This window comes from Oxyura jamaicensis, chromosome 10 (assembly GCF_011077185.1).
Source record: "Oxyura jamaicensis isolate SHBP4307 breed ruddy duck chromosome 10, BPBGC_Ojam_1.0, whole genome shotgun sequence".
Lineage (NCBI taxonomy): Eukaryota > Metazoa > Chordata > Aves > Anseriformes > Anatidae > Oxyura > Oxyura jamaicensis.
Window position 1 is genome coordinate 5078933 of NC_048902.1, and position 27567 is coordinate 5106499.

At 38.6% G+C, this 27567-nt stretch overlaps 1 protein-coding gene across 10 annotated transcripts in view; it reads left to right on the forward strand.

The window, feature by feature from the left end:
• The window catches only part of TJP1 (tight junction protein 1), a 192386-nt gene that overhangs the window by 29410 nt on the left and 135409 nt on the right, over positions 1-27567 (forward strand). For 9 of the 10 annotated variants that reach the window (XM_035336322.1, XM_035336323.1, XM_035336326.1 and 6 more), the window contains exon 2: positions 8925-9057. In XM_035336322.1, coding sequence (XP_035192213.1) covers positions 8925-9057 — 133 coding nt within the window. Of the gene's footprint in view, positions 1-495; positions 543-8924; positions 9058-27567 lie in introns of those variants that run through there. The other variant, XM_035336325.1, reaches the window with a different exon arrangement.

A 27567-nucleotide genomic window follows, 5' to 3' on the forward strand; every position in this document is an offset into this window, starting at 1 on the left:
TCGGCCCCGGTTGCCGGTGAGGCGCCGCCGCCGGGCAGGGGCACCCGGGGGGCGAAGGGAGCGCGGGGCCGCCGGCGGGCCGCGCTGTGGGCAGCCCCAGGTCGCAGCGAAATCCTGCCTCGCCTCCCTCGTCGGTGGCTTTTTGGCTCGCCGGTGGGCGCGCTGAACTGATTTTTCTGGTTGAATCAACAACATGCCATGAAAAATGTATTAAAGTGTAATTGTGTAATGTGGGTGAGTAGGGCAGCGCCAGGCATATGGCACCGCGATACCCGGGCACTGGGAGCCTGGCTGAGGCACTGGGACGCGTGTCGCCGCCGGGGCAAATCGCGAGGAGAAAATCCGTGAACTTGTCAAGTCAGGTTTTCAGGGGGGAAAATGCCAAGGAAGAATTTGTACGCCGAGGATTTGTTTTCCATAAAAGACTAAGAGTGACATTTTAGGTGGTGATGCTCATATGGTTTTCTTTCACTGGACTTAAACGTTCCCAGTGAAGGAAAGTGAAGTGTCATGGAAGGGCAGGTCACGCTGCTTAAAAATAGGTAGTTCGTGAACCGAAACATTTACATCAGCAGTTGCAACAAATATGGGTATTACCTTAATTGCAGAATGTGTCTTATACTCACTCTCTCCATATATATGCATATTATCAGCCAGCATGCACAATGTCAAGGCAATGCATCACTTGAAGAAACACTGTGCACCTAATAAGCTCTGTCGTAAATTCCAAATCTTGCTCTATGACTTGCCGAAAAAAGCAGTTTGGCAAATCTGTTCATACTAACTGTAATGTACAAAAGTAGTCTTAGACAAAAATCTGTTGACATGCTGATAAGTTTTATTACCTTTAATCAAATCAAAACAGTGTATGCAGTGGTTTGATTTTGATTATGTAAGTTACATAAAGTGCCACTACCGTACCTATTGTATTTTCCCCAAACGCTTTCCTCATCTGTGTGCAGCAGCATGTTTCATATATCGATATATTGCTTCTTTTGAAAGTCTAATTATGGGCAATATAATGCTAACACTTCTGTTTTATATTTCCCATGTCTCCTTGGAAATTTTTTCTTTGCTGACACGTTCAAGTGAAGCTATTTATATTTGCATATGTTTAAAGTCTGAAAGGACATTATCCAACTTCTATTTGATGTCTTCAGTTGTAGTTAGATCAGCTCAGTATTGCCTAGTTTTGTGGCAAAATTAATGTGCTTTTTGAGGGAAAGCAAAACAAGATAGTGTATTCCTACTAATACGTACCGTAAGCAGTGCATTTCATAACATTTCTAACTTGTCTGAATGTTGCTGCAATGTTATGCCTTACGAAGATGTAGTTGACTAAGAGTGTTAGGGAAAAATAAGATTATTTCTTAATTTTAGGGATATGTATAAATTATTTAAGATTTGAAAGCATGTCTCTGGGATATTCTTATTAATAGGTGACATGATAATATGTAGTCACTTTTCCTTGGAGAACTTTAATAGCATTAGGCATTATCTTTGTGGATAGAATTTCTGCACATGAATGAAATGCTACTCTCTGATGCATTTAGGAGAAGGCTTAAGGATACTTTGTCATGTAAATTTTTTTAAGCTTAGTCTGTATCAAATCACCCATTAAGAAAAAGCAGATATTTGAGTGAAGAGTATATTAATACTAAAATCAATGCAATATTAGTGTATATTTCCAACATAGAAAACAAGAGTGTATTCCAGGACTAGCTCTTTGGGAATCTCCAAGGTGCGTAAAGAAAATGTATAAATCATCTCATTTTATAATCAAAGGATGCTGGTTTTTGTTTCTTTTTATTTAGTAACAGAACAACAAAAACAAAACAAACAGCATTTTGTTTAACCAGTCAGCTTCACAAGTTCTTTGAGGTTTTAATACATATTGAAAGTGGAAGCAAAATACATAATTTAATAAAACAGGGTTAAAATGCTCATCTTTTTGTTGGTTGAGATAATCCACCTGAATCCTACTGAATGAAAATGAAAAAGGTACCAGCAGTGGTTCATTCTTTATAGAGCATCTGTCACTCCAATTTTCTCCTGCTTTCCCTCACAAAATCTACGTTCTGTTTGTGATGCTTGAAAGCAGAGGTACAAATGAAAGCAAAAAAGATGGACACTGATATCTCATGGTGGGTTAATAATAAGTTGGTGCAAAGTAGCTGGATATAAAAGAGAGAGCTGGCCAGAATAGAAGGAAGCTGTGCCGCAGGCTCGCCGTGGAGACTGGTGGAGATGGGAACTTGACTGTGCTTCATGTGGAGCTTGACTGTTTTATGAGGAGGTTTAGTTGAGACACGAGAGTTTTGGACCTGGTGACAAAGGAAATTGCTGGAGTCCCAAAGTGCTGATACAGACCTTCTCCTGCTTTTGTGAGGCATTGTAATCTAATACATAGGAACCTAAATGAGATGAGTAGGATGTTCTTAACAGCCTTGCTGGGAGGGCTGTATCTGGATACAAAAACCACTCTCACAATGCTGCCAGTTAGCAGAGTCTATCAAGGCAATAAACTGTCTTCATTCAGGGCAGGAACCTCCTTCCAGGGCAGGGCTGAGGCAACATGAGAAGCTTGCAGTATAATGAACTTCTTTCTGCACCAAAGGTTTTGGTTTTTTTTTGAGGTTATGTTTAAAATAGTTGTAAGCAGCACATAATTAGTACTTTTGTTCTGAATCTCTAATTTCCACTGTGAAATGGGTTGTTTTATGGAGTTTTTCAAATTGTAAAACCTTCATACTAGCATCATGCCTTAGCTAGACCATTAATGCAGAAACAAAATGAAGAATTCGGAATGTGGTAACTCGCACCTTGAAAGCTGTGTGACAGTTTCTTTCACCTTGGTAAGACAACACAGGATTTTTTTGGTCAACATCTGTTGATAACTTTTGTTAATATTATTTTATAATTATTTTTTAAGAGTGAGTGCAGCATGATGCATTTGCTAATGAACTTAAGAAAAACTAACCGCTGTCCTGGAAGCACCTTAAAACACTAAATGGATATCAATATTTACTGGAATCCCGATATCTGCAACCTAAATTCTTTTAGAATAGGAAATGATAAATCATAGTTAAGGGGAACTATACATATGCACCATAATTTCCTCCTACACTGAAAATAATGTTTCTCACCTAAAGGGAGAAGTATCGGGGAAAAAAAAAAACAGCCAACCAACCAAACAAAAAATAGCAGGGCATCTTCTGGCAACTCTAATAATTCTCATTAATATTCTCATGTTTCTTGCAGCGTTTGCCTCTGCTTTGAAAGGTCTCCTCTGCTTGGGCTGCTCCCTCTGCTGCCCTTGGCACAAAGGAAAATGGAGTCATGAAATAAGGCAAAAAGCTCAGTTGCTGATGTGTTTTCATTACAAAAAATACTATGGGAGTGGCCGAGGCTATTCCATGTTTGCATTTCCCTGATCTTTTAAAAATGATTGGTGGTTGACTGAAGTAATCTGTAGGTTGCAGAAAAGAAGGCAGAAGCAGTGCGCTACAGACTTTGCATTTTGCTTGATCTTATCGGTGCTATTGTTAAGCGAAATGTGTGATAAAGAAGCCTGGATGTTACTGATAGCTGCTTCTTGTAAGATATTCCATGGGCACATTTATTTTCAAGCAGATGAATAAACATACTTGAAATCAGTGAAGAGTAACCAGCCTGTCTGGAATTAGTGCTGATCTAAAAGCTTTGTTGACTCAGGGTCTTTGTGTTCAGGCTGGGGACTGGGCTTCAAAGTTCAGGATGCTGCTGAAGGATGCCTGTTTTATCGTTAGGACTATCCCTAGGGAGAAAAGAAAGTGTCACTTCTAAAGAGAATCATATTTGGAATATCAAATTAAGGAAAAAATCACCTCTACATAAGGGAAATAAAGCAGCAAAGATTCAACATCTTGGGTGTCTCTACAGAAGTATGTGGAAAAATACAGATCGCCAGAATGGCCATTACCCATTTTTGATTACTGGTTCAGTTAATATTTGCGTGAATTGGGATAATTGGGTCTCAGTTTAGCACATTGTAAGGATGTATTCATGTTGCGAAGTAACTGATACCTTTTTCTGATGAAGGCAGGATGCTGTGCTTATATCTGGAGGTACTTGCAGGTACACAAGAATTATGTGTAGTAGGTGACTGTTCAGTGATGCTAGTCGTTGCTTCATATTAGGCTTTTTTTTTTGTTTTCCCAAACAAATACTGAGTGACTATAACTGTTAGGTCTTGCAGGCAGATCAGTGGGGGTGTTTTCAGCTTTTCCAGCCTTTTGATGGAGCCAGCAGGCATACTGGTCACCTTCAGCTGAGCCCAGCTGACATCCTCGCCGTCGTACTGGGGAAGCCTGGCTTCTAATAGGAGGGCACAAACACTGAAATTTTACACATCTCTTGCTGAGGTGTGTGTAACTTCTAGAGATAGAAGTTTCAAAGAAGTTTCAGACTCACGCATTGTGTGAACACCTGTAGTAACCATTTGCCACAAGTACCTCAGTGCTCTTTACTAAGATGGGTAGACTACTTGCAGGATATGAAAACTAGTAGTTATGTCATTGTAAGGCTTGTTGGGGATATATCATTGTCAAAGATACGTCCTCCCTGCCTTAGCCATAGCATTAATACTATACACAGAAAACAAATACAGAAGATGTTTAATTTTAAGATGTTTTATTATATAATTAGTCTTCTTTAAGAAGACTTCTTATAGAGTTCTGAACTCCAAATCACTACATATTAAGAGAATTTTCTGCATTTTTAAAACCTCTTGAGTCTAACTACTCTCTCTGAAATAATGTTAGTTTAGCCATTTAAGCCAAAGTCTAGCTATAAAAAAAAGTTAGGTAATATTGAAGCTCGTTATAAATTGTAATTGTGTGCAAGTAGCAAAGAAGTACCTTTTTAAATAATAAAAACTATGCTATTTTACATACATTCCACCTAATTACATGACAGTGTATTAAGTCATTAGCCCTTGATGTGATGGTGCACTTCGAAGAAACTGTTGCCTAGTACTTTGTTAGGCTAGCATGTTTATCAGTGGAAGACAAAGACTGGAAGTATAGTAAGGTTCTCTCAACTAGAGAAATAATTCAGAATCACAGTTATGTAATCTGATAGCTGATCAGGGACCAGCAAGGTCAATGGCACCATTTTAAGTGTTGTGGATAATAAACAAGGGCCTCTGGCTCAAGGTGAGATTTACAGAGTCATCTGATTTTACTCAAATAAAATATCCAGAAATCAATGAACTGGGGTGTCTTAATGTAGGAGTCCCCAGACAAGCCACACTGTAAAGCTGTTACGTTTCCAGGATATTGAACACATTCTTCAATGAGCAGCAACAGCACATTTCAAACAAGGCATCCAGAACTGTTCACACCCTTCCAAGGTCTAGATGCTATATGCAACTTTTTAAGAGTGTAGGCTGCTTTGAAGATCTTATTCTTAAGCTTTGATTCACGATTGCTTGCTTTGAATTAGTTGATGAGATGCAGAGATCTTAAAAGGGCTCTTAGAAATCTTCCTGCCTTCACCTGTGATAATTCCTCTGTACACCTGTACTACAGCCAGTGACTTAGCAACTCACTCAGAAATTTTGTCTTAATTAAACCAGACAAATAAAAAATGGAGACAGGAGGTAATCAGATGTGGCAACTTTCACGAGTTATTTTATATTATTTTAGTTAGAGGCCCAGATGCCAGAATTGTAGTATTGCATGATAGTTTCAGTGTTCATTAAAATAAAAAAAAAAAAAAAAAAAAAAAGGCTTGGTTTCTTTAGTTACAATGGAAACGTTGAGAACACAAAGCAAGTTTGAAAAGTAAGAATTAAAAAATCTGTTTATCAGATTTATGCAAAATTTAGTTCCAAGTCAAACTCAAACACCTTTTCTCATGAATTTGGACTCACCGAAACTAACATTCCTGTTTGTATTGGAACTTCATGGAGTTCATTTTGGGGTCTTACTCCTTGTGGGATTTTCCAGTAGCTGAAACTGCTACTGCAGTGCTGTACCTGTGTTACTGCAGTTCCTCAGGGTTTTGTTGCTGCATCCAGTGTTCTGAGAGGGCGGGCGACACACATCCAAGACTGCCTCATATCTGTCAGTGCTTCTCTTTGCACTTTGAACTAGAGGATTAGCGGAGGCACAGGAGAAGTTGATATTTCATTTCTTTACATTTGTCCCAAAATTTCCTAATCAGCCATAGAGTCAAAAAAACATCCTTCTGTAGATGTGGATGCCTTACTTCGTTTAAGCAGCATATAGTGCAAAGCTTCCAGATTCCCACTGGTGATATTGATTAGGTTTTTCTTTAGTTGGTTAAATATCTCTTTATTTAATTGTGAAAGACACAGTGAAGTTAGGGATTTTATAAAAAAATTGAAGACAATCATTGAACTGTGATATTCCTTCCCACAAAATAATACTTTGAAGTTAAATGTGATTTTTAAAGCAGGATTTGGAACCATAGAAGCTAGTAAGTAATCTACATCATTTATTCTCCAGCTGAACAAAATGATGGATGGATTCCAGAGGCAGCAAATTATGCTCCTCTCTTGCAGTTTTTTCAAGTGGTTGTTAAGAATGGAGCTCCCAAGTGGAAGGGCCTTCAAAATACGTCATTAGTTTAGTTCTTTGTACAAACTACATCACTTTGATTAGCCTGTTATTTTTAAATGTTTGTCTTTTTTACATGTTGTTTTTCTTAGTTCTTTTTATTTTTTTAAAGTCTTCGTAGTATGAGAAAACATTACCAGACTTAAAATTTAAAGACACAGATGTACATTTACAGGCAAGGCCTGAAAAGAAGGGGTTTGAAAAATAAATCAAAATTCAGAAAACTCCAGTGCAGCTTACAGTTGTTTAAGAACTTTTCTATTAAATTTAAGGAAGAAAGTCATTAGTCTAACATGTTAAGCATTTAATTGGACAGAGGTGAACATCGAGATGTAATGACCAACTGAAATAGGCAACCCTCAAACGTTTTCTGAAGAGAGACTAAATCCAGACCTAGCTGAAGCAGTGGGTCTCTTTGTGAGCTCCGAGGTCTGTGTTTGGCATGGAGTCAGAAGATGTATGGTTATGTACATCTGGATTAACTTTACCAGAAGTGTTTGCAGAGATCTGTAAGGTGTCTGAAAGATACGTTCATACAACTGAAATGTACCATCTCTGTGGGTGTCACTCTGTCTGCGAACAAGAGGTGCAACTGAGCACCTGTCTCTCTTTGGAAATTTGTCCTAATAATTCTTTAAGACATTATAGCAGGGAATCTGTGGCATTTTTTTAGTTCCTGTGGACAATTATAGTACAGTAGTAGCCAGGCATGTTTCTCACAATTCAATCCATATGTAATTATACCAAAAAGCTGGTGTAGTTTGAGCAATAAATTTATATATATCTGAATATAATAGTTACGTAATGATGTAGAAAATGCTATGCATCTTTGCAGTTGAAAGCCCAGAAGTAAATCAACCCAAGGAGAAAAATGTCTAAAACAAGTTACTGTGCTATCGAGGCAACTGATAGCAAGCTGTGTGTGTGTGTACGTGTGCCTGTGTAAAAAACTGAAAACTTAGCCATATGAAAACAAAGTCTCCATTTGGTATCACAGTAATTTAACAAAAATGAAGGTCTTTATAAATTGAATAAGAAATTTTAAAAGCTCAAGATGAAGCAGACCTCACACAGACCTCAGAGTCCCCGTGACCATGCAAGTGTATTCAGCCAGTGGTTTTTTGTATTTTGTACTTTGGGTTTTTTCTTTTGTGCTATTGCGGCCCACTCTATGCCAAGTCCTTTTCTGGTGATGTGCATATGTGAAGACATTTCCACCTCTCTTCATCATTTGGAAAAGCACTTATGTGCATACCAAAGCCATTAATTCCAAGTAAAAACAAAATCAAAAAATATACCTAAATGGTTTTTGGGACAGGAATCTTAACGGTTACAGAGAAAACCACTGATCTGCTGTCCAAATTCTTGGGAAATGCAAAAAAGATACATAGAGATAAATGTGTGTGCGCACACACGCACACATTAGTTTTTGTGGCCTTTTAAGTCTGCAGTTGAGAAATTATCCCCAAAAGACGATCTGCTCAGTAAGACTTTTCCTTTCTCAGGTGTGCATAGTTGCTGAAATAAAGCATTCCTTGTGTGGTGTCAGACTGACTAGGGACTGTCTTGTGTTTAATACACTGACCTTTCAAAACTTAGTACATTTAGTTAATTGTTAACCCCAGTTACTTTTACTCAGTAACAACTTCCAACAAGCTCCTTGAAATATGGATTACTTACTCAAAATATTTCAGTTATGGACTCCCTTAGGACTATATTTAGACTACTACTGTGATGAAATACCTTATAAACTGTATTTCCTTAATATATTACCTCTATGGCTTTAATAGATCCTTTTCATTTTGTTATCGTTCATCATTATTCATTACTAGAGCAGCTGAAGTACCATTAGTGCTCAAACTGGAAAAGCTCAAAAGCCAAATTCTGCCAGGCTCGTGCTGATTTAACTGACAGGCTATCAACACGTGTCACAGAACTCAGTTTTCCACTGAATTAATAGGGAAAACCATTCCTTTTATTTTTTCAAAATATATTTCTCTGTAGTCTGTTGTTTTTTCTGATACTTCTTACATTTTTACAGAAAACGTACAGATGACTAAACCTGCCAGCAGTGGTGGACTTAATGGGAGCTAGGTTTCTACATGCTTTTGTAGTCTTATTTTGGCACTTACTGATTGAAAACTAAAGTTTGGATTGAGACCCTTGTTTGTGTAACATGACCATAATTTTCTTCTCTCATACATTTTCTACTTTAAGCAAAAGTATTAATTGCAAATGTATATTAAATATAAATAAAATTATAATTTCTTTGTCTGATACATGGCTCTTTTTGTTTGGCAGGGTAACTCCATCTTCCGAAAATCCCAATGGTGCTACCTGTAGTGTAAGTCAGGGAAAGCCTTCTTTAAGAAGAATAAAAGGGAGAATACACAGAAGCAAAAGCCTTGATAGCATTGATTTCTGTGAATTCACTGTAAGTACCTTGTATTTTTTATTTATCCTGTCTGGGAATCTTCCTAATAAAGCAGTTGTCCCGCTTGAATTAGGTGTACCTGTTTGTTAGAGTCGGAAAATGTATTGTGCTTAATGATGTTATAGTTGCAGTCCTACACTGACAAGTGTAACAATAGTCGTATTGGTTATATAATGAGTGATGCATGCCTACATTTTTGTTCTTGAGTAAATGTAAGTTAAATATTTTGATTTCAGATTTTAATATTGCCTCCTGCATAAGATGCATGAACTAACTGGAAAAGGAGTAAATATGAAAAATGAGATATGTTTTCAAAATCTATTTTCATTCCTAGAATGTTGGAGTTGCATTCACAGTGAAATAGATTATTTTTTAGGAAATCCTCAGAATTATTTGGTTTGTGTGACCGTAGTAGAGTACTAGAAAAAGAAATAAATGTATATATATTATTGTATATATATATATATTGTGTATATATATATTGTGTGTGTTTATATCACTTAAAAACTAGTATCACAAATGATACTTAAGCAGTACTGGTGTATGCTTATTTGCTTCTCTTTGGTCATGGTTCAAATGTATTTGTTTTATATTTTAAGAAAATTTATAGTGTTTCAAAGATTTTGTATAGATTATGCTTTAGAGATTTAACAGAATTCAGAGAAAAAACTGTGCTATAGGGGCAAACATAACTTTTAATTAAGGAGGTGTTTACATTCTAATGATGAAAGAAAAGAAAATGTTAATATGAATGGAGATGGGAAAAAGGGGTAGATTTCTTGCTATTTATACTGTTTACAATAGATTAGAGTTAGTCCTAAAAAGTCACGGTATGTTTTCAGAAATTCTTTGCTGCAAAACCAAAAATAAGTTACACCTCTCAGATGACTCAGGGAAATTTGGTCAGAACAAATTATACTCTGACAACCTAATGTATTGTAGTTAAGAAACAGTAAAATAATGGTAAAGAATATATTAAAATATAAACCCATTATTAAAAATGAGAACGAAAGAGGCAGATAGGAGATATGTGCTATCTTTTTGATGTACAAATCAATAGTAATGTGGAGAGACATTGTGTTGTGTGGCATTACATGGTAATAAAAGTAATATAATTAAAATATATGTAATTTGTGGAATTAGCTTTATCTAAACCAACAGAATGAACTGAGTATGTGTAGCTTTTGTTGTTGTTAAAAATGATGCTAATAGTATGAAAAATGGTATATTTTCTCAGGACTGTTTTGCTTCCAATTACAAACTCTTGTAGAGCTATCTCTGGGACAAAGACCTTGCTGTTTTTTGTTTAAGGAAATACTGAAATCAGTAGCAAGGATTTGTGATTTAATGGGTTGTGTAGTGTCCAGATACTTGTAGCATGCAGGTGTTGAAAAGCCAGGTCTCATTGCAGGGGAAACGTGCCTGTGTGTGCTGTCAGCAGCTAGCACTGCTTGATTTAGAGCGCTTTGGTGAGTCCTGTTGTCACAGAAGTGATGTTGGTGTAATCATTACCTTATCAAAGGGTAAGAATTCTCTTTGGGAATGAGATTGCTGAAACAATAATTTTAGCTTGTGCTGTATGGGTCTTCATCTGTGTGGTCCTATTAAGAAGTTTTATCTAAATCTCTACTCTTGGGGCCTTCAAAGAAAAGAGATCATTGCCAACGGTAAAAAGAGCATCTTGCATGCCATAGAACCTTTGCAAAAGAGATTTGAGACACATAATAATGGATCATGTCTGTATCTGAAGCATACAAATATTTAGAGTAAGTACATCTACATGTATGAAATTCATCTATTAATAGCAAGGTATTGATAATTAGGCTCGCAAAAGGAAGACCGTTTTTATTCTGAGGTTTCATGTGAAAGGATGATGTGAGTTTAAATAGCTAAATGTGAAAATCAGACTTATAAATATGGACTTTCTTGCTGCCACATAATTAATTCAGAATTACACTGAAATATTTTGTAATATTGTATAATGGTACTTTTATTGTTTTAAAATTGTGATTAAAAATAGATCTAAAGAAGTAATCGAGGGAATTAGTATGCCAAAATCTTTCCAGAGTGCTCCCAGAACTGAATGCTTTTTATGGTCTGCATCTTTTTCTAGTAAGAAGGCTCAGGCAATGGCATATAGAATTAAACTGAAAATAAAAGATTTAGCAGAAGTGAGAAATTATTTTACAAAAAGGGGAAGAGCTTTTTAAAGCGTTGTCTTTAGAACTCTTCTTTGTTGTAGTATATTGTTTTTATCCACAACAAAAATGAGAGGTTTAATATTTTAAAGATGTATGTGATTTATATGCTGACAAAATCAAAGTAATTGGAGGATCCATTGAACTGTTTTTCTTCATTATACACTGAGATTAAGATCTATTAATAAGTCTGGCTGTTAGAGAATTTCCATGTCTATATGTATCCCAAAGTGATCTTGTTTGTAAACCTTTTATTCATTATCTATAAGCAAATTCTTACTGAGGACAAATCCTGACATCAGGAAGGCCTAAAAAAAAGGTTTTATGCTTTATTTTCTCCAGGCATGAAGAGATGTGTCCCCAGTGGGAAAGATCTGGATTTCCTTGCAATATGTACATATGAAAATGCAGGCCCTAAAAACCCTGTATTTCCTACTTTACTGTGACTTCAGCTGTGGCAGTGGACAAGTTGTGAGAGCAGCATTCAGCTGGGAGGTTCATTAAAAACACGGTTTTTCTTTACAAGGGAAAAAGATAACCAGAGAAGAGCCTATTGTATGTGTAAGATTTTGGCAGAGGCCAAAGAGTGCCTGGGGGGAAATACCATGGGCTTCACGGGGTTATCTGAGATGAGGTGGTGCTGCCACGTTCCTAGTTTCCCACACAGTGCCTGAAGTTAGTGGTACTAATGGCTTTGTTCTACCTGTGGCTTATAATATGGATGACACACCTAAAAATGCTGGAGGGGTCTTTGCCTGTAAAACCTCTTTATAGCATGACCTGCCACTACAACAACTTCCTGCGAGCCCCGGGTATTTGAGGGAGACCGTCACAGCACACGACTGCTGGCTGGTGCTGGGCATACCTGTGTTACCATCCAACAACTGCCTCTGTTGTGCTATCCTTAACGTCCTTTCAGGAGGTATAAATTACAAGTGGTGGGAGTCTGCAGGATTGCTGACAAAGATCTGGGTTTTATTTCCAGTGATACGTCTGCTGTCTGAAGGGGGTGATCCTGGGGTTTGTAGCAGCCGTGCCTCTCACTACCATTTTGCTGACAGCAAGCAGGAAGATAAAGCAGTGAGGTAATGATAAGCCACAGAGTGATGGGGCAGCAGCTCCCTTAAAATGTGTATCTGTCTTGGACTTCTTTCTCCCTTTCCTTTATTCTCTCCATGTATTCCTGCTACTACTTGGTCTGAGATTCGTGCCTGGTTTCCACACTCTAAATAAAACCTGTGTAATCGTCCTTCAGTTCTTGAAGAAGTATCACCATGCTACGCTTCCCCAGATGTTAGTCTCTGAAATACTCAGCGTTAGTTGCACATATCAAAAATGAGTGATTTTTGTGGAGTATTGGTAAACAGTTATCTGCAACCCAGAAACGTTGCATAACTCCCATTCCACACTGCAGAAGGCTTTGAACTAGAGGAAGAATAGGATTATCAGCTCTCAGAGAGAGATGTGGAATGCATCTTACCTTGTAGAAAGAGCTTGTCACAGTAATGTTCATTACATCCATTTTTGAATGTTTATTACACTGAAGCAAACTGGCTTTGCACAAGCTGCCTGCTCTAGCAGCAGCACTTCAGAGTCCAACTGGTCAACAGGGATTTTGTCGTACTCGGCATCGTGCATGCACGCACCAAGTATTTCCTCCCACAGACCTCATGGTCAGTGAACAACACCTAAGGGGTGGCTAACCTTTGGTTGTGTGGACGCATGAAGTTGAATGGGCCCTAGCCTTACGACAAATATTGTATGTGGCTCACAGTGTTACAAACGATGGCCACCCCTACAGTGTGCAGACACAGAGAAATTGTTCCCTCCTTTCCCTGTGAGACGGTGCTGATGTTTTGTGGGGATGCCAGCGAGGGAGACATTGCTGAAACATTTATAAGGAGCTCATTTCCTGAACCTTAGAAGAGATAGAGCGCCTGAGTTATCTTCTTTCTCATTTTTAATAGGGTAACTTTTTGATCAGACTGGAGAAATGACCAAAATCCTCATCTTAAGCACACTGTTTGTTTAAATGAATGCAGACATTACATTTTCCTGCTAAAATCAGCCCTTGTGGAAGAGGGAACTCTTCTCGGAAATCAGAGCACTGCAGTTATTTACAATACAAACAAGCCCAGCTCTGCATATTTTCTGGAGGCAGCTGATGCTAGCCTGCTCTCAATAAATATGCACACAGCAAGTTTTCAGTGAAGCTAAAGCCAGAGTCAGGCAGATAATTCCCAGTGTACTTCCACCTGCAGCAGGGGTTGGAAGTCCAAGGAAGAATTCTGCAAAGTGCTGTAGAAGGGCTGAGTCTTGCTTTCATTTTCCCATTCTTTTCTGGTCTTAACCTTTTTCAGATGCGTTGCTTTTTCTCTTCTCATCATGTACTGACAATAAAGTGAAATTGGCTCAACTCATTTGTACCGGCACTTTAGAGGTCAGGGGATGTCAGCATGCAAAATACAATAGTAACTCTAGAGGGTAGGGTAGGGTAGGAGACTACTCAAAAGAGGAGAAAAGAGAGGCCACTAAGCACTAAGGGCAGTCAAATAAAGCCCTGTGGAATGCATGAATAAATGGAAGTGGCAATAAAGGGGGAGATCATCAGAGAGTGAGAATTAGCTAACACGTAATTGCCTTTTTTAGGTAGGGCATGCTGATGTTCACCTGTGCTACTAGTTTTTAGTTGACTAAGTTTTAGTAAGCATTGTGCCCCTGAAGGGGTATGATGATGTGCGTGCTTTCTTGCAGAGAAGCATTTCTCTGTGTGCATGCCTGCTGTTAGCAGGGTGCCCCCGCACGCTCTCCGTGGGGGTCCGTGTGCCCAGCACGCCCTGGGTGCCAGGACAGGCACGTGCACCGGCGTGCCCGAAGAGCAGCTGCAATGGGCTGCCTGTACGGCGCTTTGCTGCTGCTGTTACTGCTAGGAGTTTCACCTTCTTTCTGATTTGCAATGACGTTTTAAGGCTGGTTAGAGGCTCTAGACATTAACTTGCTTGGATGCTTGTGATGACATCCTAATTTCACTTCTCAGGTCCCTTTGGTAGATTTTTAAGGTATGCGGCAGGCTGAAGAATCATTTTGCTCTTTGAAATATCCTGACCAAGAAATAGAGAATTTGTTGTAGTGATTAGCCAGCCCCACTCCCCCAGTGAAAAAATCCAGTGATTAAAACAGGATACTGTGCTATGCTGCTCTGCTAGTTCCTAGCCTATATTGCTGAGGAAAGCAATCTAATCTGTACTGAAATCATGGATTTATTGCAGTTTCTGTTTTATTTAATCTAACCCAAACTCCTCTTCCTTTTGAGTCATCTTATAAATGGCTTTTCAGATGTTAGACATTATTCTGTAGTTTGTTTTCAAATAAAAATGTTCTATTTTTATACTTCTATTTGTCTTGATTTTTCCTGCTGAGTATTTTAATCTGAATATGTATCTGTAAAACTGGTACAATGATAACCGAGTAATAATACAGATGATACGAATCTGAGTTATTTCTTAGGATGGAGACGTAAGAACACTGACATTCTTTAAAAAGTCCTGCAGGTATTTTAGTCTTGTTTGCAGATGTGGAAGGGAAAATTCATTAGCACAGCTGGAGTCTTGTAGATGCCCTTAATTTGTTCCTGTTCAGAGAAGTGTGGTTGTTAGGCAGCTGTTTGTGAGGATTAAATCCTCGGTAGTAGCTTAGACTTGCTTTGCAATGTTGCTGTTGTAAAAGACAAATCTCATGCAAAAGTGACTCATTTATTAGAATAATAATTTTGTCTATTGACAGATACATGAACACAGCACTGACATTACACAGTAGAGCTAGTTTTAGTCAGTTTGCTTTACCTAAGTTGGTTTAATTGATTAAAAGATAAATATTTTTTTATTTAACCACTTAACACATTTTATGAGTAATGAAATAAAGTACTTTAAGTTTTTCCTTTGTGTTTCGTTGGTAGGTTACACAGAAAAAACGCAGAAATATACATGTTATTTTTAGCATATCTAGTTAGTAGTTCAAATGGAGATAAATACTTTTTAAACTGATCTTGACTGGAGCAACCTTTGAAATACAATACAGACCAAAAGAGAAAATACTGTAGGCTTTAGGTCCAAGAATACAATTCCTCTGGGAAAAAGCAGTATGCATTTTCAGCATTGTTTATTTCTCTTGTTTTGCATTTCATTTAAACACAAATCCAAAGTTTGATACAAGTACTATTCCAAATGTCCAGGTAAATTTTTAGGTCTAACCATCATGCTAAGTGATACTTCAGCAGCCTTACGATTAATCCAAGAATGTTAACCGTAATAACAAGTAATTTAATTTGCTAACTTTTAAATTGATTGACCTTGATTTGTGTTTCTGAATTGATTCTGGTTGTTTCATGCTTCTGAATAAATTCAGCACACCAGTTTAAATGTACCAAGGATATTAAGTCCATAATTGTCATTATACCAGCCACTGGATTTACATTTAAGTTTAATTAGAAATATATTTTGGATTGAGTACATTTTTAGGTTATTTTTATTTCTTTTGAGGATGGCACCGTGAAATGGGACAGACGGAGCTGTACAGAAATGTTACTTACCATGTGTTAAATTAATACCTTCTTTACTACTTCAGAACCATCATAGTTTGCATATATTGTGAGTTTTGACTTGTCAGGTCTCACCCTTCTTAAGAAAGTGTCCAAAGATGTCTAGGCCATGCTGTGGTTTGTCTTTGAATTATATAATAACAGTTCCCTGACATGTGGCTGTATGGGATGCTGGCATTCTGTATCCCCTCAGTCTCACTCTAGCAGTGCACGTGCGGTTGCCTTCCAGCAAACTGAGGCCCCAGGCGGGGTGAAGGTCCAATTGTCTGTCCTTCAGCTAGCACAGGGGGCCTGGGTAACAAAAAGGGGACGGAGAATGGCCATTTTCTCTGGTTTTGGGGTGCATCTGAGAGCTTCCTTTAGCGTATTCATTTCTGCTCTGGATTCTGCATGCATCCAAATGAGGATCAACTTGGAATTAAAGTAATTTGATAGGATGACTCATGGAAAAGAATAACTTTCATATAAATGTGCAAAAGTTCTCTAGGTGGCTGCTAGTCTGATTATTTTTTTTTTTTTGTCTGAAAATCGGTTTCTTGATTTTCATTGTGATGTTGACTAGATACCTTAGCATTTTGTTAGCTGTTTTATATTTATGCAGTAAATAATTGCTTCTGTCTGAAAGAATTTTATGTAAGTGAATTTATATTGGTTTTGAGTCTAAGTGCATTTATCTTTTGTGCCAGAAATTCTTCACTGATTTATTTCTATAGCAGAAGTTAAAATTACATTGCTCAATCTATTTTCCTGTTATTGATAGATTTATTTGTTTGACCTTTCTTCACCATCATGTTTGAAGAGAGGCAGACTGGCTCATATGTATGAGGAAACAAAGACAGGAACAATTTCTGTTGCAAGCTCTCAGCCTTGTGCTTAAAGATAGCGAAAAACAGGAGTGTCAGTATGAATGGCTTTTCAAATATTTCACTACAATGTATATGCTGAAAAGTCTAGTAGCATGTCTGTTTTAATATTATTATTATTATTATTTTTCTTGGAGGGTAGGGGGGGCTTTTGCCGACTTATTTGGCCTTACTGGAATCGTTTCCACTTGGAAATTAGAATTTGTGAGTGATTAATTCTACGGGTCTTTATAATTTTGTTTTTATTATTTAAAAACAATCAGGTATGAGTTGATTTCATTTGTAAAAGCTGCTGGGAATTTTCTGTCATGAAATACAGGTCTAAATGTGGGTAGTATTGGCCGGTCTGCAAAGATGCAGCAATTTCTTAGAAATAATAAAGATCCTATGGTACAAGTACAGTCAACCTCAAAATATAGTTTGGGGTTTTCAAGATTTTGAAGTACAGCATTTGGCTTCATTAAAAGGTCTTTGAAATTCATTCTTTCTTGAGTATAAAAAATATTAATCAAAGTATTAGAAAACCATCACTTAAACTCTAGTCAGTTGCTGCCAGAATTTTACAGCGCTGCATTATATTTCTCTCTTTGCACTTTGAATAAGGTCTTTTTAGCTGCACATGGAGATGAGAAGATAGTCTGAGTTCCTGATCATCAGCAGAATACCTCGTTTTAAACTCAGCCATGCTCCAGGTTATCTGCTACTATCCAGCTACCGGCGTACATCTACCTATATAAATCCTATTGAAATATATAATATGCATAGAGTGCAGATGCATGCACGTTGCATTTAATATACAACATTTCACTGGTGAGGCTCACCTTCTGTCAGCATGCTCTCTACATAAATTTTAGAGTTTTGTTGCCTAAACTCTGCCTGTCAAATCATGCCGTCTCTGCCAGTAGCAAGCACCTCCAAGAGGTGCTTGACCCTAAATGCGCAGTCCTTCAACAGCAGTTGAAAAATGTCATCGTCACGCTGCCAAGGTCTCCGCTTCCCAACTTTTTTTCTCTGCTCTCTAGAAGCGGTGGTTGGTGCTCAGGAATGTGTCATTTAGCACTCAGTAAAGTATTGCTTTTTTAAACATTCCTCATCATTCCAAACATTTTCCTGTCCAGCCCTCTCCGATTCTTTGTCATCCAAATGGCTGACAAGTGTGCTTAGGCAGGGAACAAAGGAATTTGCCTTTAGCAGATGGTTTATTTTAAGAGGATGTACCAGTACTAATGTAGAAGAACTGGCAGGATACTCTCAGCAGTCAAAAAAGATTTTGATATATGTGCTGTAGCGTAAGGTTTTGCTGCAGTCACTGGAAAACTGTGAAAAGAGAGAAAATGTAGTTAAAATAATGGAAATATAATTCTGTGCATTGGAAGTTGAAAATGAAGTACATTCCACTTAACACCTGAGTCTTTGACCTAAATGCAGAATAAAGTAAAAAAGATTGATTGGAAGCACCTTGGAATTGAGACTGCATGAGTTTGCAAAAAGGTCTTAGCAAACTTCTGGGCCTTTTTAGTCCAAAGAAATCTTTATTTTAAATTTATTTTTTATTTTGAAGTCTGAACCTCTGAATGCAAAACAAATGGTTTATACTCTGTGCTTAGGGTGACAGAAGAGCTAGAATGCATTAGTGTTCTAGGGCCGTTAGCGTGGGCTGTCTCATCGCACTTGCAGCAATAGACACTTCTAGTTTGCAGACATTCTGGTTGCTTTTGGCACCAACGTCCTCTTTGTCCTCTGGCACAGCTGTACTTGATTTTTCAAAGAAATATTGGATGTTTGTTGCCCATCTATATCTAAGAAGAGCAGCTTGCTTCTCCCACTGGTGTAATACGCCTTTGCTGATTGCTCTGCAGTATTCCGTGAGGAAGCATCCAGGACCGGATAACCTCTAAAGAGCAGCTGCCTTTGGATATTTGGCACTGTTATTAGCAATATACTATCGGGATCACAGGCTTCTGTAATAAATTTAGCAATCTTGGCTGCAAGATCGTTATACTTATCTAGCACCCCTCAGAGCAAGAGTTTGAGAAGTAAGTCTCCTGTGCTCACTGTGGTGAATGCCACTGCAGGAGTAAGAAGCAGATCAGAAGAGTTTGTATTTTTATGAAGATTTGACATTTAACTTTGGGTATCTACTGACTTCCTCCAGCTGTCTTTCATTGCCCTCGAGGACAGCCCAGGGGACACGTACTGAAAGGTTGTTAATGACAAAGAAAGGGAAGAATCAACAAGATAATCTCTAGGAGCTGCTCAGCTTTTCAGGAACCAGAGAGCAGTTTCTGAGCTCGCCCTGGAGGAAAGTTAAAAAAAGACAATGCGCAAGTCTGGGGGTTGTGCTTTCTGGTGAGGTGTTCTGCAGGTAAAGGAAAATGATGAAGTCAAATCCTCCAGTGTAAGGTTTACAGCATAACCTAACTACAAACACAGTTGATTTCCATCCCTCTTAGGAAGCCAGCGTGTCTTACTGTTTGACCTAGCTGAGATGAAGGTAGAATAAGATGTTTGGAACTCCTTTGTAACCAAAGTGGGGTGCTGCCTGAAGTGCCCCAGCAGCACTTCAGCTGCACTTGCTTTAGGTGTGGTTTTTATATGCGAACAGTAAAACAGTGCTTTGTGGAATACCAATTCATTTACTCTAACAAGGTAGGGATGTGAGTTCCCAAATTAAGGATCCCTCAACAGACGCGTGAAAGCTTTGCACAGATTTATAGCTGGATATGCAGTCTGTATTCTTTTATTCTTAAATGTGTGATCCCTGTGAAACTTGGTTCATGATATTAATCTAGTTAAATTTACCTGGTTATCTACCAGTGCTTCCATAACCAGAGCAATACATGGCTTTTCCTTTCTCTGTCTTGCAGGTACTCTGGGTAGATCAGGCATTTTCATATTGCACCACCTCACTGAAGATCTTTCCAGTAACTGCATGCAGTCTTTACACGTATTGGCCATGGTTTGGGGCAATGTTACAAAATAGCTTTGCATACCTGGATGATTCCTACTGAATCAAGTACTTGCAAAGCAATAGCAATGCCGAGATGCAAGCGTCCAGAGATGGCCTGCCTTCGTTTCTCCAACTCACAGCAGTTCTTCTACTGTATGTTCACAGGCAAGCTAGAATGAGTTCAGACTCATGCCCAGGAATGCAATGCATTAATCCAAAAGTTTTACAGCCAGGACTTTGTAATCTCGTATTTCAGTTATTAATCTTCTCTGAAGTATCCATTTCATGGATCTAGAACTGCTGCTGCATTTTGTAAGGGAATCCTGGGGCTTTAAGATGAGAAGAAATACAATCTAGGGGGGGTCAAAACAGCCAATTTTTTAGATCAAGTGCAAAATGAGAAAGATAACAGATGAGTCAGGAGGATTTGTTGGACTTAATCCCAAACACCTAAAATTCCCTGACAGGAGCTTCATTTCTCTTCTACCACTACAAACTTTTCCATTTAAGATAGAGGGTGCTTGCTCTGTGTGGAGTATTCACAGAAGTGGTAATGCACAATCTGCAGTGTTATACATCTGCCGCTGAAGATGTATGTACTGGCAGAGGCAGCAAAATTGCAATGTGCAAGGTAAGAGCAAAGCGGTCTAAGTAGCTCCCTGCCAGCAGAAGTCTTTTTTACAGACTTCTGATTCTGCTGGTAACCTGGGATTTTCATTGTGGAGGTTGTATTCTTTTCAGACCATACCTTTAAAAAGGGTCTTCGATACATTGCTGAAACTAACACGCTGTGCAGGTTTGGGATTAGATGTTAGGTGTCCTTGACTAGATCATACGTACTTGAAGACATCCAAAAAGATGATCTGCAATTATGTTTTGTCCCTTAAAAGAATTTTTCCTCAATCAGTGGTTGCAGTGGCTGTCATGTTACCATTTACACAGCTTGTCTTGTCTATTGTTTTCATCTTCAGCTTCTCTGGCCCTTATTGTTTGTGTGGCACTTAGGCCACCCTGTTGGTATCAGAGTCCCGCTGTGCCAGATGTTCTGCCGACACAGGGAAGATTCGGTTCTCTAAACCCCAAATACGTTAAAATGTGTTAAACATTACTGCAGATACATCAATTAAAATTATTAAGATACTGGTGGCTTATTACCATAGTGGTAGTTCTGAGTCCCATAACTTTATCTGAAACAAGGCACCGCATGTAAGCGTTTGCTCTTCTGCCTCTTCACTTTCATGCAAACATCCTGAAATATTAAGTATTCAGCAAATTGTGTTGGATTTGTCCTGAAGTTTATCCTGCTTTTTGCCAGGGCCTGCAGTTACTATGGTGTTAAAACACGGACACCCATCCTGCCTCTTCTGTGGCTATCTGATGAAAAGTGAGTGCAAACGCTCAGAATCCCGTCAATGGGGAAAACCATGTATAAGAATAGTGGTTGTTTATAGGACCCCTTTAGCCCTTGGTCTACAAAGAAAAGTGTAATTATATAAAATCACTGCAGTTGATTTGCATAACTTTTTTTCATAAAGAATATGTTCTAAGCCTTTAAAACTAAGTGATCTCAGGAGGATGGTTCTTCTGCCAGCACCCAGATAGAGTACATACATAGCTCGGAGGTGATTACAAATAATCATATATGCCCTTTCCCTCTGAATCAAATGACTTGAGAGATTTTAGTAAAGGTTACAAACCAAATTCTGCTTAAATTTGACAGAAAGTAGGAAAAGAACACCTCTAACTGTACTATCTTCAGAAAACAAGAGGACTATTTTTTGGGATCTGTCAAGAATTACTTTCTGTAAGAGACATCTTCAGAGGAAGGAGGATTTCTTTCCACAATTCAGGGCCGTTTATAAAAGTTACCCCTCTTCCCACAGTGTTGTCACATTGTAATGTAGATGACGTGCCATATGATCTTCATGGGGTATCAGAAGCACAGTGATTTGGGATGGAAGGTACCTGCAGAGATCACGTAGTCCAGCCTTCTGCTCAAAACAGGGGCAGCTTGGATGAGGCTGCTGAGAGCCTCTCCTGCTCATCTGTGCTTGTCTCTGAGAATGGAGGCTCCAGGGCTTTTCTGGACGGCCTGTTCCAGTGTTTGACCACCCTCCAGGAGAGATTTTTTCCTTCTATCTGATTAGAAGTTTCTGGATTGTGATTTGTTCTCGCTGCTTCTTGTCCTGTCACTGTGCAGCTCCAAGAAGTCAGGCTCCATCTTTGCAGTCCCATTAGGTAGTCGAAGACAGAGCCTTCTTTTTTCAAACGTAACTTTTTTCACCCTACCCTAATGTGTTGAGCTCCAGTCCTCCAGTCATCTTGGTTGCTCTCCACTGGACTTGCTCTAGTTTTTCTTGAGCTAAGCAGCCCATGACTGGACCCGGCACACCCGGCGTGGTCTGAGAAGTGCCAAACAGAAGGGCACGAGCAGTTCCTGGGCCAGCTGGCTACCCTTGCTATCGCAGCCCGCTCCCAGGCTGGCCGCCTTGGCTGTACTACGGGCGTCCTCCTGGCTCCCGCTCAGCTTGCAGCCTGCCCACCGGGACCCCAGCGTTCTGCTGCAGGGCTTGGCAGCTCTGCCTCTGGCCAGTTGCTGACTTCTGCAAGTTGCTATCTTCAGCATGCCCTGGCTTTCCACCGTAACTCTTTGGATAAGTGATTCAAACTGAATGGTGGGAGCTTAAGTGTTGCGTTATTTCTGCGAGATGGCTTTGAAGTCTTTTGTGGCAGCTGCTGTGCAGAGGACATGTAGTAGCAGTATGGGAGATCTACAAATAAGGTACATGCATTTAAATTATGTTCTTAAATAACCTAGTTATGACTTACTGTGGCCACCCTTCCTGCAGATGAATTAGTTCAGCTCTAATTGTATTGAGAAGGAAAAATAATCTTGGTCTTACAGCATACACAAAGTGCTAAAATTAATACAGGAATCAAAAAAGGCTTTTCACCAAGTGGCAGGTGGAATGCAATGAAATCCTCAAAACTCACAAAATCTTCCTCTTGGTTAACACAGTGCATTTTCAGAGTCATTTTAGAAAAACACCAGTAGGGTGCACAGTTGGGCTGCACAGTGGGTTGGTGTTGCCATTTACAATAGTTCTAGTCCAGCCTCTGCTGTTTGTGGTGTGTTTGATGAAGTTCTGCTTCCTAGGGAAAGATTTCATTGGTCCCTTTCTTCTTACCTGCGTGAACAGCTTTACATTTGGTTAGGGTCTATACCAGAAGCTGAAATAAGAGGGGACATCATTAGACTTGAAAAAGCCTGAAAGAAACCGAAACGCCCAAACAGTATGCCTTCTGAAGTCACTTATGACTCACAGTTTTGACTGACTGAACTTGGCAGCATTTGTGGTATTCTGGGTATATTTGCGGAAACCCACAACAGTGCATTTTGTCATCTTTTATATTCAATAATTCAATACAAATTTTAGTCTTTCCAATTGTTTGAGTCCTTCTGAGATCTTTTCAGGAGTGAGAGTTAGCTTTGAGTTATTTGAAAAGTGTTATTAAATAGATTATGTAAATGTGTGATCTCTTGTGCTGTTTTTTTTATCCTTTAATCAGGGGCAGAAGGGCTGGGAGCGAGGCCAGAAGCACGGAGTCGGCAGGGACTGTGCCTCCTATAGAAGAGGGAAAGGAATTTGGAGTCAAAACCCGGGCAGACGGGCACGAAGGGGAATAAGCCAGAAGCGGGGTGAGGAGAAGGGGCAGAGGCAGCGGGGAGTCAGGCGTGCTGACAGCAGCCGTTTGCCCAAACCAGACTGTACCTTCTCCTGCACAGCTGGCGTCAACCTGCATGTGGTCTCCAAGCTGGAGTCACCTGCCCTTGTCCTGTCCTCAGAGACAGCGCTCTGCAGACTGTGCCCCATCTCCGTCCTGCATCGGCCCGCTCACCAGCAGCTCCCCTGGGACAGGGCAGTGGTGCACAGCCTGAGAGCTGCCACCCTCGGTGCTGGTGCTGGAAAGAGCCTGTCCCGAGCCTCCTGCAGACCCCTTGCACGGCTCCGGGCCCTTTAATGGCATGTTAAGGGGCTGCAAGAAGCTGAGGGTTTCACCTTGTTTTGAGTGAGGAATCATCATCTAGATGATGCGGCTAGGACAAGTCAGCAGAAATAGCTAAATATGTGCAAAATTTTAAGTGTGTGGTGTGCGGGTGAATCAGCTGCAAAGCTTGGCAGGGTCCAGGAACCTGAACCCCAGTAAACTGGGTTTTTATTCAATTAGAGTAAATTACAGGAATTAAAGACCTGACAAAGATTTTAGAGAAATTATACTGGCACTCAAAGGCTGGACAACCATCTGAGTCTGCTTTCTACTGTTTGATTAAACTAAATAAAATGTATTTCAACATAAGGTAAGTTAATCTTTAAAGAAAGTATTTAACGATTGTATACTCGTATTGTCTTAGGTCAAAGATGCTTTACAAAATCAGGTGATGTCAATGTCAGTTTTTAGAATATTAGAGTTCAGATAGTTCAAGATCTAAAAATTAGCGTTGAAAGAAAATCAGAGATAAGGTAGTATTAAGCCCCTATACATGGCTTCCAGAGTTGTGTTTCTTTTCTCCAAAAATTGGGCACTGAGGTGTAGTTAAGGGGAAAAGCTGTTTGAATATTGGCAGAGCACTACCAGAAGTAATATTGCTGCAGTCACTTCAAGTGAAGAAACCTAAGGTGATCTGTCCTGGGCCAGCCTCTTGATATGAAGGTACAGATTTTAAACACAATGAACAATTTTATCCTTTTTAATACCTTTTTAATTTACATTGTAAATTTGCTAGATGAATTTTCAGTAACTCATTACTTAATGACCCACAGGGATAGTTTCTGTGACTTACATTCGGCTTAGCTATGTTTCTTTCTGTGATTTTCAGTTTATGCAATTAATCAAAATTATGAATTTACAAATCAGGTAAATATTACTATATTGTAATTAAGCCCTTTTGACTTTGCTTTTCTACCATTTTGAATATTTGAGTATTTTTCCTTCAAAAGGTGTATAGGAAAATCCTGTAACTGCTTTTGTATGTTCATCGCCAGCTTACTGTCCTGCCAGGAATCACTAATGTCACAGTCGGAGGGATTGTGTCAAGTAGGTCACAGACATACCACATCCGCTGTTGCTTTCACAGCTTCCCATCAAAGGCCGTTGAGACATAGCCAGTGACACTACAGTAATGGTGCATACTGGTTTATAGGCTGAACTACATGTTCTTGTTTCTTTTCTCCCTCTATTTTTTTTAATCATTCCACGTTTCTAGACTAATCTTGTTGCACTTTTAATGACATGAAAACTTAAGAATGTTTGACAATTCCATGACTGTGCAGCCGTGACAACTGGAATTCAGTGCCTAAATTAGGCTAGCCAGCTTTTCGCAATTGGATGTGGGCTCAATTTAAATGTAATGTGCATGTATTGCTAAGTCAGTTTTAATGCAATGAAGAAATGAAGTTATAAGCAGGAAAAACAGATAGAAGAATTGATGAGACAAACTGTATTTTATCTGAGACCACCTGTAACTTTACAAACTTACCTGCCTGTGGAAAACAAGACAATACTAAATATACTATGCAGACCTCACAAATATAGCTTAGTATTGAATCCTATTGGAAAGGTTTTTAAGACAGTGCTTTTACCACAGAGGAATATTTCTATGAGTGACTGAAAAATCATTCCATTTGAAATAATCTACTCACAGAAAAGAAGAAACAAACAGAATTTGTTGGTATATAGTCAAGCATTGCTATAAAAAAGTAGGAATACTTCCATAGGGAAGCCTGCTGAAATTTTCTTAGTAAGCACCACTTGCGTATCTTCTGTCATACTGCTGTATTTTCTCCCATTCTCCAAATCTTGCACTAATTAACCTCCTACCTGCCTTTTCTCAATGCCAATTTTCACCGTTCAGTGCTTGAATCCCCTTCCTTCTGTCTTATGCTGGCTGAAATCCATCTCTCTGCATGCTATATATGTTAATTAATTTTCTCGTACACGGGACTGATATATAAACTTTTTAAATCTAATCACACATTTTGGTCATGCAGCTTCTTGCGGAATACATGTACTTTCATGTATGTTCTGTAATAACACAGGAGAACTAACTTAAGAGGCCATAGCTCCAAATACTTACCTCTCTATCTTCTTTATAAACTGAAGTCATCAGTCAACCAGAAATGCATCGTGAAGCAGTCCACATCCAGTTGCATCTCTGCTTTCCCTGTCCATTTTATATGCCTTCAGAATTTTCTCTTAGAAAAAGCAGGAATGTAAAGGAGATTAGATTAGGCCTTAAGCCAAAGTTTTACTACCCAGAACTGTTGACAATGTTTGTGTATTCTTGAGATGCAAATATCTCATCTTCCTTTATACTTCCTCAAATTTCTGCCCTGACAACTTCCTCCGGCATTGAGTTCCGTAGTTTAACAAAATGTTAAAAACACATTTTTTTTAAATGTTTTTGTTGCAAGTTTAGATAGTAGTTTATCTCCTTCTGGTAATCTGAGACAAAAGATTTTTGTCTTTGTACCTTTGTACCCATCACGAGAACGCAGCAGTTTGTCCTGTTGTGGTCTTTTTTCTCTCCCCATAAACCAGATTTTTCTATGCAAACTTGTGTCTTTCCTCTACAGCACCTCTGGTTCTGCAGTTCCCTTTTTTAGAAGGAATGACACATAAACATAGAATGCAGGTGAAGACACATTACTGATTCCTTGAGGAAATAATAATATTTTCAGTGTTATTTTCCATCAGCTCCCTATATATCTTAACTTTGTGTTACCTTTTTTCTTTTTTTTTGGCACAATGATCAGATATTTTTACTGACATTTCTACAGTTAAATCAATGGCCTCAAAGTGTGTTTGGATCTATACACTGAGTGTAGAATTCTCCCTCTGAATATGTATATATATATATATATATATGCGTGTGTGTATGTTTTCATTACTTGGCATTTTTGGCATTACATTTTATTTGTCTTTATGTTACCCATTCAGCTTGATTGTTTGAGATTTCTGGATATCTTCATGGTATTTTTGGTCATAACTCGTGTTAGTCATTTTATGTCAACTCCAGATATTTTTCATTTGCTATTCATTATTCTTCCTAGGTCATCAATTACAATATTAAAAAAAAAAAAAGAGATTTAGTCAGAAATAATGTGGTGAAAATCATCCATTTTTTTTTATTTTTCACTTTGTAGCCAGGTTTTACTGAACAGGATAATTTTATACTGGGCCAAAAGGTTGCATCACATGTAAACAGTGAGTATTTACCAAGAGATCTAAAACATTGCCTCAGTGCAAGAAGGTACTTCTGTGAAAAACACAGGTTTCACAACAAGTTTTGAATTATTTTGAAGCATTTCATGTTTTAAAGGATTCCACTGCCTATTTTTCAATATGCTAAGGAATGATGTATTGCAAAATTTTTTATTCTTTAGCACCCAGCAAGCCTGCAGCCCTACAAATGCACTTTGCAAGCATCCAGAACCAAAGCGAGCCGTCTCATCGATTTTCTTTTAGTTGCTCTACCACCTTTTTCCTTGCCTCAACAGAAAGGAAACTGCAAGTAATAATATAAATGCACAGTGAAGTAAAAGAAAGCATTAACTGAATGGAAATCCTTTAGTTCAATTTTGTCAATGCCTACTTCTAATCTTACTTTGCTGCTTCTGTCTTTTTATTGCCATGTAGTGTTCAGACCTCATTAGTGCTATCTTTCTTAGCTTTTACTAGCTTTTCTTTAAATCCATTGATACTCTAAATGGGATTAGTCTTTCTTTCTGATGTCCAAAAATGAGAAGGAAATCCTTAGAAGTAGATTTTTATGATTTGAAAATCAGGATATTGCTCCCACTAATAAAAAATCAATTTTTTTAATAATCATACCTCTCATGT